At 40.8% G+C, this 19650-nt stretch overlaps 1 protein-coding gene across 1 annotated transcript in view; it reads right to left on the bottom strand.

Annotated features, from left to right (window-relative positions):
* Positions 1–2855: 2855 nt before the first annotated feature.
* The window catches only part of dip2bb (DIP2 acetate--CoA ligase B (putative)b), a 71371-nt gene continuing 54576 nt past the window's right edge, over positions 2856–19650 (bottom strand). Inside the window, exons 10-38 of the mRNA XM_085353224.1 lie at positions 19452–19562; positions 19234–19357; positions 17829–17938; positions 17581–17683; positions 17354–17418; positions 16985–17078; positions 16777–16896; positions 16569–16683; positions 16180–16319; positions 14493–14629; positions 14287–14367; positions 14053–14180; positions 13682–13796; positions 13335–13536; positions 12363–12475; positions 11313–11393; positions 11090–11213; positions 10882–11003; positions 10358–10469; positions 9094–9203; positions 8510–8640; positions 8252–8420; positions 7993–8163; positions 7833–7894; positions 7482–7539; positions 7295–7369; positions 7033–7207; positions 6675–6798; positions 2856–4000 (exon numbers count right to left, since the gene is read on the bottom strand). Of these exons, the coding sequence (XP_085209350.1) occupies positions 3748–4000; positions 6675–6798; positions 7033–7207; positions 7295–7369; positions 7482–7539; positions 7833–7894; positions 7993–8163; positions 8252–8420; positions 8510–8640; positions 9094–9203; positions 10358–10469; positions 10882–11003; positions 11090–11213; positions 11313–11393; positions 12363–12475; positions 13335–13536; positions 13682–13796; positions 14053–14180; positions 14287–14367; positions 14493–14629; positions 16180–16319; positions 16569–16683; positions 16777–16896; positions 16985–17078; positions 17354–17418; positions 17581–17683; positions 17829–17938; positions 19234–19357; positions 19452–19562 (3525 nt within the window). The 3' untranslated portion in view covers positions 2856–3747. The remainder of the gene's footprint in view (positions 4001–6674; positions 6799–7032; positions 7208–7294; positions 7370–7481; positions 7540–7832; positions 7895–7992; positions 8164–8251; positions 8421–8509; positions 8641–9093; positions 9204–10357; positions 10470–10881; positions 11004–11089; positions 11214–11312; positions 11394–12362; positions 12476–13334; positions 13537–13681; positions 13797–14052; positions 14181–14286; positions 14368–14492; positions 14630–16179; positions 16320–16568; positions 16684–16776; positions 16897–16984; positions 17079–17353; positions 17419–17580; positions 17684–17828; positions 17939–19233; positions 19358–19451; positions 19563–19650) is intronic.

Raw genomic sequence — 19650 nt, forward strand, 5'->3', positions numbered from 1 at the left:
ATGAAGCACTTACACTTAACTTACACTTTGTTATGTGCTCCCATTCAGCAGCTCCTTAACAAAAATAAAAATTTAAAAAAATCACCCATTCCCATGGTAGCGCGTCAATGTATTTAGGCATGTGGAAATGGTCAAGACAACTTGCAAGAGCAGTTGTCCCCTAAGAAGGGGGATTTAATGTAACTTTGAACATGGTATCCTTGCTGGTGCCAGAGTGATCTGAGAGTTTCAGTAACTACTGATGTATTGGGATTTTCCCCACACAGGCATCAATAGAGTTTACTGAAAATGATTGGAGAAAGAGAAAATATCCAGTGAGCAGCAGGTCTCTATGTGAAAATGTGCTTTTGATGCCAGAGGCCAAATTGCTTCTCCCGATAGGAAAAGACGATAATTCAAATAACAACTTGTTACAACCAAACTATGCAGAAATACAAGACATCTACCTTTGAAGTAGATGGGCTACAGCAGCAGAAGACCTCATCGGGTGCCAGGTTTGTCAAGGCTAAAATTCACATGGGCTCACTAAAATTGGAAAAAGGTTTCCTGGTCTGCTAAGTTTCGATTTCAACATTCGGATGGCAGGGTCAAAATCTGGCTGGAAACATAAATCCATCCTGTTATATCAACAGTTCCAGCTGGTGGTGGTGCAGTAATGATGTGGGGGATCTTTTCTTGGAACATTTGGGGCCCCAGCTGAGCATCGTTTAAACACCACAGCCTACGCGAGTCACTGATCATGTCCATCCCTTTTTGACCACAGTCTGTGGGGATGCAGTGTGTACAATAATTCAAAGAGTGTAAGATATTTAGAGTAATAACAGTATTCATTAGTAAGCTCAAGAATATCCAGACACTTGAAATGATTAAATGGTTCTTTTTATTCTGCATTACTTATACATAAAGTATAAAACAAAGTACAACAAACCAAAATAGAAAATAAGTGAGAAAATGGGAAAGTGTACCACCTTAGTATTATTTTTTTTAACTATACAAGTTGAAACACCTCTGTAGCAATAAAGATTAATCAGTGGATCACACCTTCTTGGAGCAAGTTTAGATTTCACCAAATAATTAAAATACAACATACTAAAGTGTGCATACACAAAACATTGACAGAACAACTCAAGAGATGAATACAGTCTTAAGTACACTACTGATTAAATTTGTTCAGTCCTCCGTTCTTAGTAATTACAAAATGTATAAGCATCATGTTTATTTCACCAGACTGTGCAAGCTTTGAAAAGAAATTACACCGTCGTCGGGATTGCATAGTGTGTAAGAACTCTGACGGAGAAAAAAAGAGTGGAAACCAGAAGAAGCCCTTGTAGACTTCCCAGTGAAGCAAGTTGATGGTAGATGGACACTGGTTGTCAGTTACCCCTCTGTATGCTTATTAGGTTTGTGACGCCTCATTTTGACAAATGTCTACATTTTATGGGTACTCTTCACAGATTGCACCACGGGACCAGCTGGTCCATCCCTGTCCTAGGAGTTTTGTTCCCTGAATATACAGTTTCAAACATATTTAAATCCCCTCCCTCCCCCACATTTGTGCCTCAAGACAAGATGTGCCTCAAGACAATTCCTTCTTGTGCTTGGCTGAGTCATGCAAACATTTTGCTGCAACTGTAGGATGCAGTGTTAAAGCTAAGATGAAGAGCTATTCGTTTTTTTAATATATATATATATATATATGTGTGTGTGTGTGTGGGGGGGGGGGGGGGGGGGGGGGATTTGAAACTAGGCAAAAACAAGTATCAAGCTGTAAAATTACATTACATACTTAATGTAACATTGAACGGGGATAAAGTTCACACATTAGAAACCTGCTGTTAAGTACCACCAGTGCAAAGTGCAGTCATTAAATGATTATCATTCCCAGTTATGTTAAAGTTGTTTCTAAAATGTTTGGCATGACTGAATGTTATAATAAAACTACAGCAAAAGTCCAAACAGAACAAAAAAAACCAAAAAAAACAATTACTATATACATGTTGATATTCAAGGTTCATCACTGAAACAGTATGATCCAAAACAAACAAACTTTTACTTCTCTGAGGAGCACAAGGAGAAGCACGAGTTCGCAGGAATCCAACTACAGTTTGCAAATATATCTAGCTGCTTTTTTTTTTTTTACCCATTTTTCTGCATTACCTTTCATTATCAACCAAAGATGTTTTAAATCTGGCTAAGCTCTGCAGATGGATTCACAAGTGCTTCTAAAAATCCAGTGACTGAACACAGAAAATAATCCAGATACATAATGATGGTACTAACAGCATTGCTTTTGCCATTCAGAGTTAACTATTTACAAAGTTGCACAAAGACAAAACACAGTTTGAATGAACCTTCTAGCGGTGAGGGGAGAAACGGGCTGAACTTTTACATACTTGCTCTATTGTGTAAAGTAAACTTAGAGGGGCATGGCTCTTTTGCAAGTATGATGGTAATGGATTATATATGAACACTTGTGGGGCCTGCTTTTTCTTACAAAATAACCTGGTAGCCTGAAAACAGTCATAATATTGTTTTTAGCCTTCTCCGTAGACACTCCCCCCCCCCGCAGCAGCTGATAGAAAGTTTCCTGGCATTACCAGCAATAGTCCTCCCACTGACACCTCAAAAGTCCTCAGCCAAGATTCATCACACACATGCTCCTGAACCATTTATAATGCCTCATTGTTATAATAAAATAGAGATTTTTTTTGTGAAAGTGCAATGTTAAATTCATCCTGACTAATAATGCTTTAAAGTTATTTACCTTTATCCTCCATTACATAGCTAGTGTACCACTTCGAAACTGTTAAACTGTATTTACAATCTTCTTTCTGCTACTGTTGTAATCTCCCTGTTGGGTTCTTTATCTACAAACCATCAACCGAGAGAGCTGAGTAAGCATCTATACATTTTTACAATTAAAAATATCTATACAGTTACGTACAGTATCTAAAATAAAAGGAGGCCCTTGTAAGTACAGTACAGAATACGGCCTCTTTCATCTTTTGCTTTGATCCCTTTGGATATCTACCAGGATTTCAACTACTATTCAGACCCAAAGGAGAATCAACAGCCGTTCAGGGTAAAGTCTTAAAAATTAAGTTAGGAATGTATGGCTGTTTGAAAGTTTTATAAGGCAAGAAATATATTAGGGCAGGAAAATCTATTTGGCTTCATTATTAAGGGAAAAAAAAGCATTTTAAGTAATGTCCACAGACTTGCTGTTATTTTCACAGTTTGCCCTCTTATTCATCTGTATTAGTGATAAATGACGAGGGCTCAGCAGATGCGTTTGTGTGTGTCTGAAATGTAAAAATATTTCAAGTTGCAGATTGAAGTGCAGTTGCGGTGCGTAGACACAAAAGGGAAGGTTTTTGTGGTAACGGCCTGTTGTATGTGTTGTTCCGTCCCTTCTGCAGAACAAAAAAAGAAAAGAATAGGAGCAGCAGGGACTTTTTCTTTTTTTGCTTCCAATGTGCGACATGCACATGTTACCTCTTCCCCAAAATTCTATATATTGAAAAAAAACAAAAAAAACAAAAACACAGTGAACAACTCCAAGCATCACAGATCCAATCACAGACATGCATGTGGCCAAGATATGCTGGTGTCACACAGGGCTAGGTGTCAGTATATGTGGTTCATGCTTTTGCCTTACACCTCAACCAAGCCAGTAGCCAGATGGCGGGATAATGGCTAAAAAATTATTATTATTTTTTTTAAATCCCAGAACACCACCACAAGTGCTCACATGTTGTAAGCAACATAGATAGGATCCAGCTGGTCAGCGAGGAAAGAGTCACGAAGGTGCATGCGTTGCTTTTCTCCCCTGGAGTTGATCGGAATGACACCGGGGTCAACGATGACCACCACACCCACAATGAGGTGGTGCTCCTCCAGCACCACGTTGGTTATCAGAGGCACCAGGTCCAACGCATCCTGCTCTGAACCACACAGCTCCGACACCACCACCAGCAGGTTGGTCCACGTAAACACAGCACTGTGAGGCACAAGGACGAGGCACTTAACAGCAGTGTCACGATGAGGAATAATAAAAACTAATCGGATATTACGTTGTGATGACAGCCTAAAATGTAATCTTTTATTAAGGCAGTGGGGTTCCAAAATTTATACACAAAGGCTCAATTTTACTGCTTTTACCTTCATGTTTTCAAGGTTATTTTCTCAGTTGCTCCTCCTTTGAAATTAGTTCATCACTTCTTGTATTTCTTTCTCCCATAAACAACAACAAAAACAGCTGATTTCTAAATGAATGTAGACATAATATTTTCAATGATTATCTGCAAGGTTTATATTTCTATCCTTATTAGTACCAGCCAGGCTTTTTACTCACGCCAAGGAGGTTATGTTTTTGGCAGCGTTTCTGTGTGTCTTTCTGTCTGTAAACACAATAGCTGGAAACATTTTGAATGAATTCTGATAAAACTTTGTAGGGTCATGTTAATGATCCATTAAAATCTGGCTTAAATCCATGAAGTTGTTCAAGGTCAAGTTAATGATTTGTTGGCCGAGAATTGACAGGAATCTCAGAGGTGTGGTATGTTTTGTCAAGATACAGAAAGTACTGTTTAAACACTTCAAATATGACTTCATACGTGACCTCTGACTTATCCTTCAAAGTCCATCGATTCCTCTGTAGGTCAAAATGATATTAATGCTATATTGACTTTGTTTGCATTAACAGCATATAGGAACATGTTCATAACATGTCTTTTATCCTTAAAACTATGTTTGTAATTGTACTGCCTTTAATTGTGTTGACAACGTTTCAGAAATGATACTGTTACATGGGGTTTTTAAATATCACAATATACAGTGGGGCAAAAAAGTATTTAGTCAGCCACCGATTGTGCAAGTTCCCCCACCTAAAATGATGACAGAGGTCAGTAATTTGCACCAGAGGTACACTTCAACTGTGAGAGACAGAATGTGAAAAAAAAATCCATGAATCCACATGGTAGGATTTGTAAAGAATTTATTCGTAAATCAGGGTGGAAAATAAGTATTTGGTCAATAACAAAAATACAACTCAATACTTTGTAACACAACCTTTGTTGGCAATAACAGAGGTCAAACGTTTACTATAGGTCTTTACCAGGTTTGCACACACAGTAGCTGGTATTTTGGCCCATTCCTCCATGCAGATCTTCTCGAGAGCAGTGATGTTTTGGGGCTGTCGCCGAGCAACACGGACTTTCAACTCCCGCCACAGATTTTCTATGGGGTTGAGGTCTGGAGACTGGCTAGGCCACTCCAGGACTTTCAAATGCTTCTTACGGAGCCACTCCTTTGTTGCCCGGGCGGTGTGTTTTGGATCATTGTCATGTTGGAAGACCCAGCCTCGTTTCATCTTCAAAGTTCTCACTGATGGAAGGAGGTTTTGGCTCAAAATCTCACGATACATGGCCCCATTCATTCTGTCCTTAACACGGATCAGTCGTCCTGTCCCCTTGGCAGAAAAACAGCCCCATAGCATGATGTTTCCACCCCCATGCTTCACAGTAGGTATGGTGTTCTTGGGATGCAACTCAGTATTCTTCTTCCTCCAAACACGACGAGTTGAGTTTATACCAAAAAGTTCTACTTTGGTTTCATCTGACCACATGACATTCTCCCAATCCTCTGCTGTATCATCCATGTGCTCTCTGGCAAACTTCAGACGGGCCTGGACATGCACTGGCTTCAGCAGCGGAACACGTCTGGCACTGCGGGATTTGATTCCCTGCCGTTGTAGTGTGTTACTGATGGTGACCTTTGTTACTTTGGTCCCAGCTCTCTGCAGGTCATTCACCAGGTCCCCCCGTGTGGTTCTGGGATCTTTGCTCACCGTTCTCATGATCATTTTGACCCCACGGGATGAGATCTTGCGTGGAGCCCCAGATCGAGGGAGATTATCAGTGGTCTTGTATGTCTTCCATTTTCTGATGATTGCTCCCACAGTTGATTTTTTCACACCAAGCTGCTTGCCTATTGTAGATTCACTCTTCCCAGTCTGGTGCAGGTCTACAATACTTTTCCTGGTGTCCTTCGAAAGCTCTTTGGTCTTGGCCATGGCGGAGTTTGGAGTCTGACTGTTTGAGGCTGTGGACAGGTGTCTTTTATACAGATGATGAGTTCAAACAGGCGCCATTCATACAGGTAATGAGTGGGGGACAGAAAAGCTTCTTACAGAAGACGTTACAGGTCTGTGAGAGCCAGAGATTTTCCTTGTTTGAGGTGACCAAATACTTATTTTCCACCCTAATTTACGAATAAATTCTTTACAAATCCTACCATGTGAATTCATGGATTTTTTTTTCACATTCTGTCTCTCACAGTTGAAGTGTACCTCTGGTGCAAATTACTGACCTCTGTCATCATTTTAAGTGGGGGAACTTGCACAATCGGTGGCTGACTAAATACTTTTTTGCCCCACTGTAGTATTATGATACATTTGACCTTTCCAACTGCCTTTTTTCTCAAGTTAACCCCAAAATTTGTTATATATCTAAAGTCCTGCCAAAAGAAAGAGAACGAGCTGCCCTTTTATTTTTAATAAATACTATAGGATATTATTATATATTAAGCTCAGGTTATTTATGTGCAGTTATTATCTACTCCTACATTGTTAAAAACATTAAAGTGTGTGTCGGTGTGTGTGCATGCATTCGCACCTCTCAGCAATACTTCGGTGAGCCCGTGACACTGACGTTTCAATGTCAATAGGATGGTAGCGCAAGCCTCGTAGCTCCAATGTCTCATCCAGTGAGCCCACCACAAACAGAGCATCATGCCGATCTGAGCACAGAAATGCAAACAATATAAGCAACACCCCCCCAAACAAATTCAGTCACATTACAGCAAAATTTGTAATTGGTTACTGTAGGATCGAGGTTACTTTAGTTTCATAAAGTTTGTTTAAGTTTATGCTTTATCAGGTTTAAATCTGCAAACCTTGTTACATTAAACTTATCAGCACTATTCCATCAATATTTCTGAGTCCAGGTTTTAGCTCAGTTGTGGTCTATTTACCCCCGCTTGCATCCAGTAGCTCGGTCCTCTTCACAAAACCCAGGTATCCAGTTCTGGCCCATAAAGTGTGCGGGTCTCCGAAGCTGAGCTTGGTGTTGAAGTGATCAGCCTGAAGACTTTCCTCTCCGTATATGGTGTAGTAGCCACTGGCACTGTGAGGGCTGTTTACCCAGATCTAAGAGAAAGAAACATCTGTAACTTTCAGAGAAAATCTTCTCTAGCTTCAGGTGTGGTCTCGATATGCGTGTGTGCTGTGGTTAACCTCTCCTAGATGAGAATCGCCAAGTGGGCCTCGGGTCTCTGGATTCACTATGATCACCCGAACACCTGGCAGTATCTAAAAATGACAGAGAAACAAAGACACTAAATACAACTCTGACATGCTTTTCATTAAACCTCTCAAAAATTGAGAAAAAAACCCACACAGGACAGCGCATAATGAGTTTCACCTTGCCAGACTCCATTAGAGGAAGACTCTGAGGTGCTCCTCTCTCCACCAGCCTCACTCTGCCAAAAACACAGGCAGCGCATTTATAAATATTCAAAGTTCTAATTAATCTTTGCGAATTGGACCATGTCAGGGATTTTCCTGCACAGAGAAGTTTCTGATGCCAGTGAGGTTTTAGCCAGAACCTCACTGTGTTATTGTTTTTATTGTTTTTTCAGAAAACCCCCCCAGACGTGATATTATTTTTTATATTGATCGCGTCCAATAAATCCCATTTAGCTAGAAAAAAAGTGTAAAGTAAGCTTTTACTAAATACTAGCAAGTTTACTTTAACTAACTTGACTGTTCTCACCTGTCATGGCGCAGGGACTTCATGTCCACATACACCGTACAGGGATCAGGACCAGTGGTGCCCTGAAACACACACATATATAAAAGAACAGGTTTAAAGAGGTCCCACTTCTTTCTCATTTGATCTATGATCAACAGCGACGTCCTGCTGGTTGGTGTACCTGCAGGCAGATGGCCAGGTTAACTCTGGAACCAAAAGCAGTGCTGACAGCTCTGGACGACAGCCCGACATCCTTAAACAGTTTGGAGAAGGAGTGTGTGAGGGCAAGACGAGGGCGTTCCTCTGCTATCACCACACAGCTCCGCACACACGACAGGTTCACACCACGGGCCTTAAACAAACATGCAAATGATCAAACCCATGATGTTTTATTTTAAAAATAGCTGTATTGTTTCTCTTCCTGCATGTCGAGTCCTAACCTTGAGTAAATCTGTCTGAGTACCCAATCCCTTAGTGCAGAGCTCCATGACAGAGTAGGAGCAGAAGGTGTCTCTGATACGGTACTGACTGAGCGTGCTTAGCCACAGAGACAAGCTGGTCTCCAGCTCGAACGGAGGAATCAGGATTGACTGGTGACCTGAGTAGACACTGTGAGACAAAACATGTAGGTGAAAAAGTGGGGAAAGTGATACCTTTGTAAATAACCATGAAATATTGTAGCTGACGTTTTACCGTACCTGGCGAGGCACCACAAGACGAAGCCCAGACCACAATAAGGATCCAGACAGATGGCTATTTGGCGAGAGGAGTACAGCTCACACTGAAGCTTTATAGAGCGGCAAAGTGCGCTGACTGCTGCATGAGAGATCTGACAAAAGACAAGAAAAGATAAAGAATTAATTTTGTGTATGTTTTATAAAACAAAGTAAAGTCTTCCATAGATATCTGCCACTCATATATAACCAGAAACTGTTCCTTACACGCTTTCACTTTTTAAAAATGAAGACATGCTCCAGGTATGTGCATCTGTGACTGTACTGGATTACAACAAGAAAAACGACACCCTGCTGATTCCTGCTGGTGTTTTAATACTACTCTACTACTGCTGTAATGTATGAGACAGTGTACCAGACAGTCATTAACAAGTTTAAGATACAGCCAACACGAAATTAAAAAACGACCACAGAATTGATGCCAATATTTGGTTTAAAATAGCGCCGTGACAGAACTCAGTGTTTTTACAGTCTTTTTCATGTGGCAAAATCCATCCTGTAAAAGCCCCAGTCAGTAGAGGAGTCATATAAAAAGTCACGTGTCTCACCTTGACTCCAGTGAGCATGCCTGTTGTGGACACGCTGAAATCCAGATAAGCTATCATCTCTGCTGTGGGCGGCTTATAGATCTGTGGAGGCCGGCGGCGAGGAAGGTCATCTGCAAACACCAATAATGCGGGTTTTACAGCGCTGTGCACAAAGTAAACTTAAGATAATATTGAGCAATGATATAGAATAGGATCCAGCAAGCAACAACTAACTCAAAGTTCACCAAACAGGTGTCTATTCACAAATCTACCCACTGAGCAACTTGGATAACAATTGTAGAAAGCAGTGAAATGTCCAGCTTCCTGTTTTAGTGTCTCAGTGTTGCAGATTCAAACAGTCCACAATAACCGACGCCAACTTCATCTACGCTGCCTCGACTGCGACCCACAACTAATGAACCATGTTCCTGCTTTGAATCTGACACATGAGAAAGTCAAGCGCTGTGAACAACGTGTACTTAATTTGGAGTGTGTATGTAAATAACAAGAAACTGCAGGATTTAAAGTTTTGTCATATGTTAAAACTGAACAGGGGAAAAAAGTGTTTTATTTTCTCATTTTCTTTTCGGCGTGTTTGCTTATTTACAGCTTTCACGGCTGATTTATTTAAAAATCACGTTGATGGACCATTGAAAACTATAGCATAGCAAAATGACAGCAAACTGTTATAAAAGCAGCTCCCTCAGTCACAATGGGGCACTGCAGTGGGCAGCTACACACGTTTGCTTTTGCATCGGATGCCTTTACAGTGGACACAACCCCAAAAAGGATTTGTGTAACCTCCGGAGACCAAGTAATGGATCTTTTCCTTGTTAGGCAAATGTGTAAACCACCATACTATGAAGCTACTAATAAAAACAAAGAGTCATTAACCTTTAATTTTTGATTAATTTTGATCAACCTTCTGGTAAATACGATAGTTTATAATAAACAAACTTTTATATTTACCAGAATATTTACCAAAATGAATGAACTGTGAGGACAGTGAATCATCTTTCTTTAGAATGCCTGACTTTCACATTACTGACTTATTATTCATAATTCTTTGATACAAGGATTAATAACTGAATACTAACTGCATACTTACATCTGAGTTGCAAATACTTGACGGTGTTTATAAAACATTAAAAATAGCTGGAACGTCTCAATCATACCAACTGGCACCACAAGGGGGGGCCTGATTTAGCCCATGGCTTGTAACCAGAGCATCATGCAGTACTCAGATATGTTCAGGCTTGATTAACATACTAAGAGTATTTACTACCTGTGTCAATGATTGTTGGCCAGGTTTTAACATTAACAGAGGCAGCTGCCTCTTTGGAGCGCAGAGTCCTCATGAGGTTTTGTGTCGTAAGGATGCACGCAGCTTTACTGACCTGGTAACAAAACACATTTGAATGGGAGCGTGAACAACACAACAGTCAGAATCATTTTTGTTGTAAAATTGTGAGCAGCACATTCCATCAGCGGGTCGATTACAGTTAAAAAGTGGAAACTACGATGGACACTGTAACTGGACCCACTTCATGAGCATAATTTGCTCTCGGAATCAATGTAGCTTGTAAATGGAAATTATTTCAGGAAACTGGATGCCATAAAGATCTGTTAAAATCTAATGAAGCGCAGAGAGGCGCCAAGTAGTTGCAGAGTTATTTTTGGTGAAAGCATAAGTAGAAGTAATCCAGTGTATGGACGTGTTTTTTTTAGTCCTAATATCTACACGAATGAGATCCTGCTTAGGATTAAATGAAAGGACAGGCATAAATGCATGTAACCACATGCACTTACGTCAATGATCATGCGGACAGTAGGCAGCGTGGCTGCCAGGTTCTGAGGGTGCGGAGGCCTGACGTTTACAGGAACACATCCAGCATAGAGACAGCCGTAAAAAGCAGCAATCAAATCGATCCCTGAGGGAAAACAAACAGAGGAAAATCATTTCATAACAATGATGACGGAAGGAACGCTTAGACATGGAGCCGGAGGTAGAACCCACCAGGAGGATAGAGCAGCACTACATTCTCTCCTGTGTTGATGCTGCCTTTCTCAGTGAGCGCTGCAGCTATCTTCTCAGCTCGCTTATGAAGCTGGACACAGGTCGCTGTCCCCACTGTCACACCCTGAAGGACAGGTGACAGTAAGGTTACTATGTATTGTTTTTGTCAATCACATAGATGATGTACGGCATTTTGCAGTGTATGGACAGATCAGTTTGGTACCTTGGCGTTAAGAAGAATGTAGAGAACGTGGTCTGGGTCTGTCTGTGCCCTCCACTGTAGCGCCTCTGTCAAATACTGATGCTGTTATTAAATAAGAAACATAATTACACACTGTAAACTGAGGGTTTTTTTGTTTAAGTGTATAAAATATTACAAACCCAGCCACTGGGGGTAAATACAGGAAGGGTGGTGTTGAAAAAAAGAATTTATTAGGGTCTAAATTTAAAATAAACAAAGCGATGCTTACACTGAGTGTGCTGTCTGAGAGCTGTCTGGTATAAATGATCTGAACAAGAATTAATAGCACACTAAGCCAATATAGCTCTTATAGTAATGAACCCTAACTTAGGATGTGAAAGGTACATCAGCAATAAAAATAAAGGGTGACATTCATGGAAGGTGCTTATTTTCTGAAATACCAAAAAGTTAAAAACCCATGCAAATTCTTGCTTACGTCAGAACTGAACGAAAGCACACAAACTAAAACCACAATACAATACAGATTCGAGCATGACCAGAATAAACGAGGGTGGGGAACATGCCAGAGAGGGTCGTGATTCTTACCATTACGGTGGGCCACATACAGAGCTACATCCAGAGAGTGACGAGAGAAGAGAGAAAGAAGAGTCCAGATTTTTCTATAAAACTGAGCTCTGGCTGAGGTAGAGCCATTGTTACAGTGGCAGCTGAAATGTTTCAGTGTTTCCTATTTTAACACACTTTGCTGAGCAATGCTGTTAATTACATGCACAGGGTGCCTGCAGCTTCTGAAAGACTTGCATTTAGCTCTTGTGAAAAACAGGAGTTAGGTTAAAAAGGGTACGGTCACACTGCAAGAATCAGTGCAAAATTCTGATATAGTTCTTGCATACATTCATCCATTCACATTTTCATTTATTGCAGATTCCAATTAATGTGCAGTAGACACCAGAGCATTTCAACCAGTGCCAAAGAGGATGAGAAGATGAACATTTTATGGCCATTTCTGCCGGCAGTTTGATCGAAGCTTGGGTTATCAGATTCGGAGTTCGGTGCTCATAGTTCTAGTACCTTTCGGACCAGATCCTGATCTTCAATCAGACCGAGGTCTCTCCCTGCAGCCTGGGCAATCCTCTTTCCTGCCACCAGGTTTCCCACCATGACAGATGCAGGACCGACACCAACTACAAGACAAAACAGTCCGAAAGAGATAAAGTGAAATAAAGTAGGAGGCAAAAACAAGACAGGGAGGCCAGACCTCAAAATTATCAAAGCTGTGTGAGATCATCTTGACACAGAAACAAACAAAAGGCAGCATTGAGAGAAGAGCTTTGAATGTCCTTCAAGAAGCCCGGAGAACTATTCCTGAAAACTACTTAAAAAATAATAATAATAATAAAAATAATGTATACTTTATTGATCCCTGTGGGAAAATTCCTCTCTGCATTTGACCCATTCACTAAGTGAAGCAGTGGGCAGCCATTGGGCACCGGGGAACAGTGTGTAGGGACGGTACCTTGCTCAGGGGTACCTCAGTGTAGCTGTTCAGTGGATTCGAACCCCCGACCTTCCGATAATGGGGCCACCACTCTACCTACTGAGCTAGCCCTGCCCCAAAAATGACAGGAAAGCTTGTCTAAGAGAGTTCAGACTCTGTTTAAGACTGAAGGTTGTCAAACCAAATACTGAATTGTTAGAATAGTACAATCACTGTTTATTTAGATGCCATGCATGTTTGCACATTTCAATAAGTTCCTGCTCTTATTTCGCAGTTTCCTAGCAAAACACCTAGAAATGAGGGGTGACTTAAGACATTTGCAGATTACTGCATCTATATCCTTATGACTGCACGGCAGACCCATAGGTTTCCTACAAACTACATCTATAAACAGTCTCTGTGCTGGACTCCATTTAATAATTTATGCTAAATACGTTTAAATTATGAACCTCCTCACCGAGGCTTCGTTTGGCATAATCTTGTAAGAAATTGATGGGGATCATTTTCAGTCACGTTGAACAGAAGTTTGTGTCAGACAGACCTACCTGGCTGCTTCTGGCGGGGCTTGGGCAGGTTGGTGACACAGGTATGGGGACACATTAGGATATTGCAGGGGTGGAGATTGCCCTCTAAGAAAAACTGCTTTGTGTCAGAAATGTGGATGCCACCCAGCGGCGTTTTTGGTAAGGTGTTTGCCGGGACCAGAGCCAAGCAGTAGAGCCCCACTTGGTGGATGCTATCAATAGCCTACAGATGAAACCAAGCACTGAGATTAGCTTTGCTGGGTAATGTTCTATATGTCGAATGATTTTTCGATAACTCCAAAGACTGAAGATTATATTGTAGACACACTGAATGGAGGCTTCCATTCGAACGCTGTGGCTGAATTTACCTGAAGCACCCGGCTCATCCACTGGAAGCTGTCCTCCTCGCTGGCATCGGGCCTCTGCTCTGCCACAATTACAACCCTCTCATCATAGAACACCGTGACTGAAAACACAGCGATCCTGACACACACGAGGATACACAAACTCACTGAAGATTAGCCAGAAGACGTGGAAATCAAACACAAATGAGCAGTTTAAAGCATACAGAAAGTAGAAATACTTTATCTTTCAATAATCCCTTCAGTTGTCAGTGTGGGGCCTGCTGTGTTTCCTCTATACCACTAGATGTCAGTAGTTATAAATAAGATTTGCACTTGACCCACCAAAGAGCTCTAAGATTATTTTCTTTAATCCATGAAGAAGAGTTTTGCCTCACCTGCCACGGTACACAGTCTTGACCGGCTCAACTGCAAGAGCTGTGGCCACCAAGTCGTCGGCGTTGTGTCTCCGCCCGCTCACCATCAGCAGGCCTTCGATCTTCCCGACCACGAAGATGAGACTGCCCTGTACAGAGCAAGTGATGCAACAGCAGGGTTGTTATATGGTTAGTGAGAGAGACGAATGGTTTCAGGTTGCCACAGAAGTGCTCTAATGAAAGAGTCCTACTTACTGGGCCAACAAACCCCAGGAGTCCAGATCGCACAAATGGAATCTCTCCAATGGGAACTCCGTTAGTGTTAACCGGTATCACCTGGGCACGACGACGCAAAGAAAGAACAGCAAAACACACAAAAACAGAATCAGCTTTAACTGCGTCCCTTACTAACGATGGTGGCAGCATGTGCAGTTTGAGTGTTGGTTATTCTGCTTTCGCACCTCAAAGGTGTTTTTGGTGAGTCCAGGCAGGCCGTAGTACATGTTGCCTCCTGCACGGGAGTTGATAATTATCTCTCCAATTTCATCTGTTTTACACAACTGAGGCGGTCCATCTGGCTTAACGATACACATCAGAGCTGGAGGGACAAAAAGGCAAAGTTAAGAAAACACGGACTTCCTAATTTAAAATGATTCCCTTGATAATTTTATCTTAGACGTATGACTAAAAAAAAGTCCCACTTTCATTCTTTGTTGCGTACATGTATTCAGATTTACATCCTTTCTGTTATTTTTGCAGTTTAAAAAGATTGACTGGATTGACAGAATGTGGGAAAGTGTAGACTTTCAGCTTAAATTTAATAAAAGAGTGTATTACTTGTTTTAACAATTAACAATTTTTATATTCAGTCCCCTATCTGAGCGTCATAAATATAAATGAACAAATTAACACAGTTACATCAAAATATTCATTTTAAAGACTTTGCTGAGGATCCTTTGCAGGAAATGGCTGCACGATGTCAGGAAGCAAACAGATAACACCAAAGAATGAGTTTCCTCCTTTGGGATTCTTTGTTGCCAGGCCTGCAAATGTTTTTTATATTTTGTGGTTCTTTATGCCTTCAGTCTTGCCTTTCTTTACCTTCAGAAACTCCTGGGTTTCATTTTAGCTTAAAGTACAAATTTGTCTGCTTAACCACAGATGCACACTTATGCATCAGACTGCCTCCAATGTCTAATCTTTGTTTTCTACTGCTGAGGCTTATGAGGGGCTTATTACAGGCTTGGATTATGACATGTCTGTCTCCTAGAGGTTTGATAAATGTTTTTTTTTCTCTTTATGATGGAAAGGATCCCATGATCACTGACCAAATTAGTCCAGGTTCAAGTACAACAGTGCATCCTTTTACCCCCCTCATTATTGTGCCAACGTGCTAATGTCCCTGCTAGTTCTCTGGTGGATATTGACCTCCACTGAGAGCTCCTTTAGTGCATGTTGTGGGTTCACAGATTAAGCTTTTAAAAATGAAATGCCACACTTGGAATCACTTCCAAACCTTTGACCTCATTCATTTATGAGGAAATATTAATGAATAGGCCGAGTCAATTTTTCGTATAGATTGTTCAATTACACATGGCAGTTGTTGGTACAATATTTTAGTTTGACCTCCTAAGTGAAAGCTTAAAGTCTGCATATTCATTACAAACTGTAACATGAACAAGTGTTGGTATATAGCCAAAATAATAAATGCTGTTTTAGTGTTCAAAAACCCAACTGTTTATGTCATGAAGTCTTAGAAATAAACATCTGCCAAAAAACTGGAACATTTTATCTGGATGTTGAAAAGAAGAAGATAATTATTTGAATTTCTAATTTTCTCGTATGATTAAAATTTTATGATTATATTTTTGAACAAGCTTGTTTGCCTCCATTTTCTTGGAGACGTGCAAAAGGTCAAACAGAAAGATTTCAGAGCTGGCGGCAACTAGGCCTATTACATTTTTACACTATAACCACGTGGTTATAGTTAGTCAATATTGTAATCTCCTAATATGTATAGAAAACTGTTTTGTTTTTGTTTTTTTAAGTGTAGGTCGTAATGGTCTCTTTTTTAGCAAATTAATTACAATCAAAAAAACAAATGCAAACAAAAAGCCGTTTATCATGCAGCTTTTCTTCTACCCTCACCTCCAGGCATGACGTGCCCCACATCTTGTACAGTCAGAGCGGAGTTCTTGTCTTCCGTGTTCACCCTGATGACACCGTGGCTCAAGCCACCCATGGAAAGGATGGCACGGGCAGGAAGAGGCGCACCAGGCACTCCGGATCTACACGAGTAGACAGTTCACAATCAAACATGGATGTTTCCATCTGTTAGCCATCTGCCTACCCTCTTATGAACAACATCACATATAAATTTCTGTCTAGTTGGACTGAAATACAAGCTGTGAAGGTGGCTTGTGTGAGACATGAAAGAATAGAAAGAATTTGGTTTTAATCTTCTGGTTTTGTCTTTAAGTTTTCTGTAATTTTTAACAACATCCAATAAGAGCAGTGAATATAGGTCAGTGAGTTACCTTCGTATAGCTACCGTCATGGCCTCTGGAGATGTGGCACAGGGGCAAATCACCTCAGGCTTCAGCCCATGAGACTGGAACTTGTTCAGGAAGGCATCGCAGGAAGACACTGACCCTGGAAAGTACAATTTTAAAAGTGTGACATCTAATTTGGCTTGTTGGAAAAGACCCAGTTTTACAAAGCAGCGATGGCTCGGGACATACTCACAGGGATTAGCACCATCAGCAACAATGAGCATTCGTAATGAAGCCAGGCTGATGTCTCTCTGCTCCCGATGAGCCATCATGGCCCAGTGCAGATCTCGGCACTTCACCAGAGCTACACGAGCTGCACAACAGCAGGAGTTACATGGAGTATTATAAAATTATAAAATTATTTTTTAATACACTTCGTCTCAGAGTAAAAGATAATTTACCTTTATGGATGTGGACCCTCTGCACCCAGGAGAGAGGACAGGCTTTCATCACTGCATAGGGAACGCTGATCGTGTGTATCCTGTTCATTACAGCCTGCAATCAAACAACCTGATTACTGGAGGTTGCAAATAAAAAAAAAACTGGAAGGGATTTTTTTTCCTTCCAACTTGACAAACAACACAAACAGTGAGAAACCCATTTTGTGATGATTTTGTGCAAGAAATCTTTCATTAGTAATTTAACATTTTACATTTACTAGAGAATTTATAGTTCAGATATAATGTGCACACAAATTAAGACGTTGTACATGCACCTAGCTGTATATGCAACCTAACCTAACCTAGAAATCTACAGCTAATGACACTCACTGTGAGAACTCCATGCCATAAGCCCATGTCCTTTTTGAAGTCCAAGACATTCACCAAAGTTTCCCCTTAAAACAGAGACACAAACACATAAGTGAGGTTGGCTATGTCTAAACAATCTAAACTGAGACATGACTCAAGTTGTGATTTGCTGTTATATAAATAATATGGAGCTGAACCGAAATAAAGCTTTGTGTAATGGATGATGCAAACACTATCCTTCTACTCACCCTCACAGTAGTTGCAGGCCTGAGTCAGTGATTGGCAGTGGGTTAACATGGCCACTTTAGACACAGCCACGCCCACCACTGTGCCCTCCTTATTTGCTTTATACTACAAAGAGATGAAGCAACAGATGAGCCACAACACACCTGACTAAAATGATGCTTTAAAATATTTTTGGTACTTTGACAGGATGGAATAGGCTCTAAGAATGAAGCAACAAAAGTAAAAATAATAATAAGCACAGCTGTGTTACCTCTATGTATGCAGGGTCAGTGTTAGCAGTGGGAATGTGCGGCTGCCAGTCTTTGGATGGTTTCGTCAAGTACTTTGAATCTGTTATCACCCACTTCATTCGAGGCCAGCCTAACAGAGACAGGGAAGATATGCATCACACAACAATTTCGAGAAATATTTAATTTCTTTAAAAACAAAAAACAACAACAACAAAACCTCACAGGTTTTCTAAAAGCCACCAAAATTGATCTGAATTAAAACCCCAATTCTCCCTAAAAAATGGGATGCTGAGTAATGTGTAAAAAAAAAAAAAATGCAATGATTTGCAAATCATATAAACTCACACATAACACAGAAAACATGTCAAATGTTTAAACTCAGGCATACAAATATTAGATCATTTTATATTTGGATGGATTTTGTAACATGTCTGAAAAAGTTGAGATAGAAGAAACAAAAGGATGGAAAAGAAAGTTATGCTGAACTGAACTAACTGGGTCAGTAACATGAGTGTGAATGGACTCAGGGACACTTCCAGAAATCACAGTTTGTGAACACAGTTCGCTGTGCGATCGACAAATGCAGTTTGAAGCTTTATCGTGCAAAGAAGCAGCCGTAAGTGAACATGATCAAGAAAAAAGTGCTGTCTTCCCTGGACCAAAGTGCTTTTAAAATGGACTGAGGCAAAGTGTAAAACTATTCTGTGGTCAGATGAATGAAAATTGTGTATTGTCTTTGGAAAACATGGATGCTGCATCATGTGGACTAAAGTGAAGAGGGACTATCTGGCTTGTTTTCCATGCTCAGTTCAAAAGCCTGCATCTCTGATGGAATAGAGCTGCATTGGTGCCTTTTTGGAAACAGTATCTTTCACAAGTTTAAAGGTGCCAACAATGCAGAAAGGTATATGCTCCCATTAAGACAAACACCTCCTTCATGGAAGGCCTGGAGACAATGCTAAACAACATACTGCATCTATTACAACAGCTTCATAGTAGAAGAGGCGAGGTACTGAACTGGCCTGCCTGCCTGCAGTTCACACTGTTCACCAAATGAGAATATTTGGCTCATCATGAAACAAAAAATAGGACAAAGAAGACCCAGGACTGTTGAGCAGACAACATTTCCTTCCAAAAGGTCCAGCAGCTGGTTCCTCAGTTTCCAGATGTTTATGGACTGGATGCCACACAGCAGTACGCACAGACCTGTTCTAACTGTTTTGATACGTGTCGCTATGAAATGTTACTTTTTCTCATTTAAAACATTTGGTCTGTTTTCCAGGTTCTACTGTGAATAAGAGTTTTTGAAATTTGCAAAACAAAGCATCCCAATGTTTTTGACATTAGTGTTGAATTAGACAAAGGTTGCTTTTTTTAAAACAAAACAGGTATTCAGGACATTCAGGACAGAACTTGCTTGCTGACCTTTAAATTGTAGTATTTCGCCCGTGGGGGTCTTGGGTAGGCCTTTCAGGCAGATCTCACTAGTCAGAGCCAGACCAACGCCACAGCTACCGAGCAGAAAACCCACCTGGCTGATACCTGCATCCTAAACACGTCACAAACAGGACAACAAGAAAGCACTCAGATTTTTGAACATAATAAAAACATAAAATGAAAGTTTCCTGTGACGGTTTTTATACCTTGCGAGACAGCGGTACCTCAATAGGTACAGGTATAACTTCAGCAAGGAGGCATCCATAAAATGCCACCCAGAACATCCCGGGGTCACTGTTGGGGTACACCAGCGCCACCTACCAAGAAAGTTTAGTTGGACGTTAAAACAAGCACTTTCTGGGGCCAGTGGTCATTTTAATAAAGTAAACCCTCTTCCATATCAGT

Source organism: Diplotaxodon limnothrissa, linkage group LG5 (assembly GCF_057381915.1).
Source record: "Diplotaxodon limnothrissa isolate DT_005_m linkage group LG5, D_limnothrissa_male_GT1.1, whole genome shotgun sequence".
NCBI lineage: Eukaryota > Metazoa > Chordata > Actinopteri > Cichliformes > Cichlidae > Diplotaxodon > Diplotaxodon limnothrissa.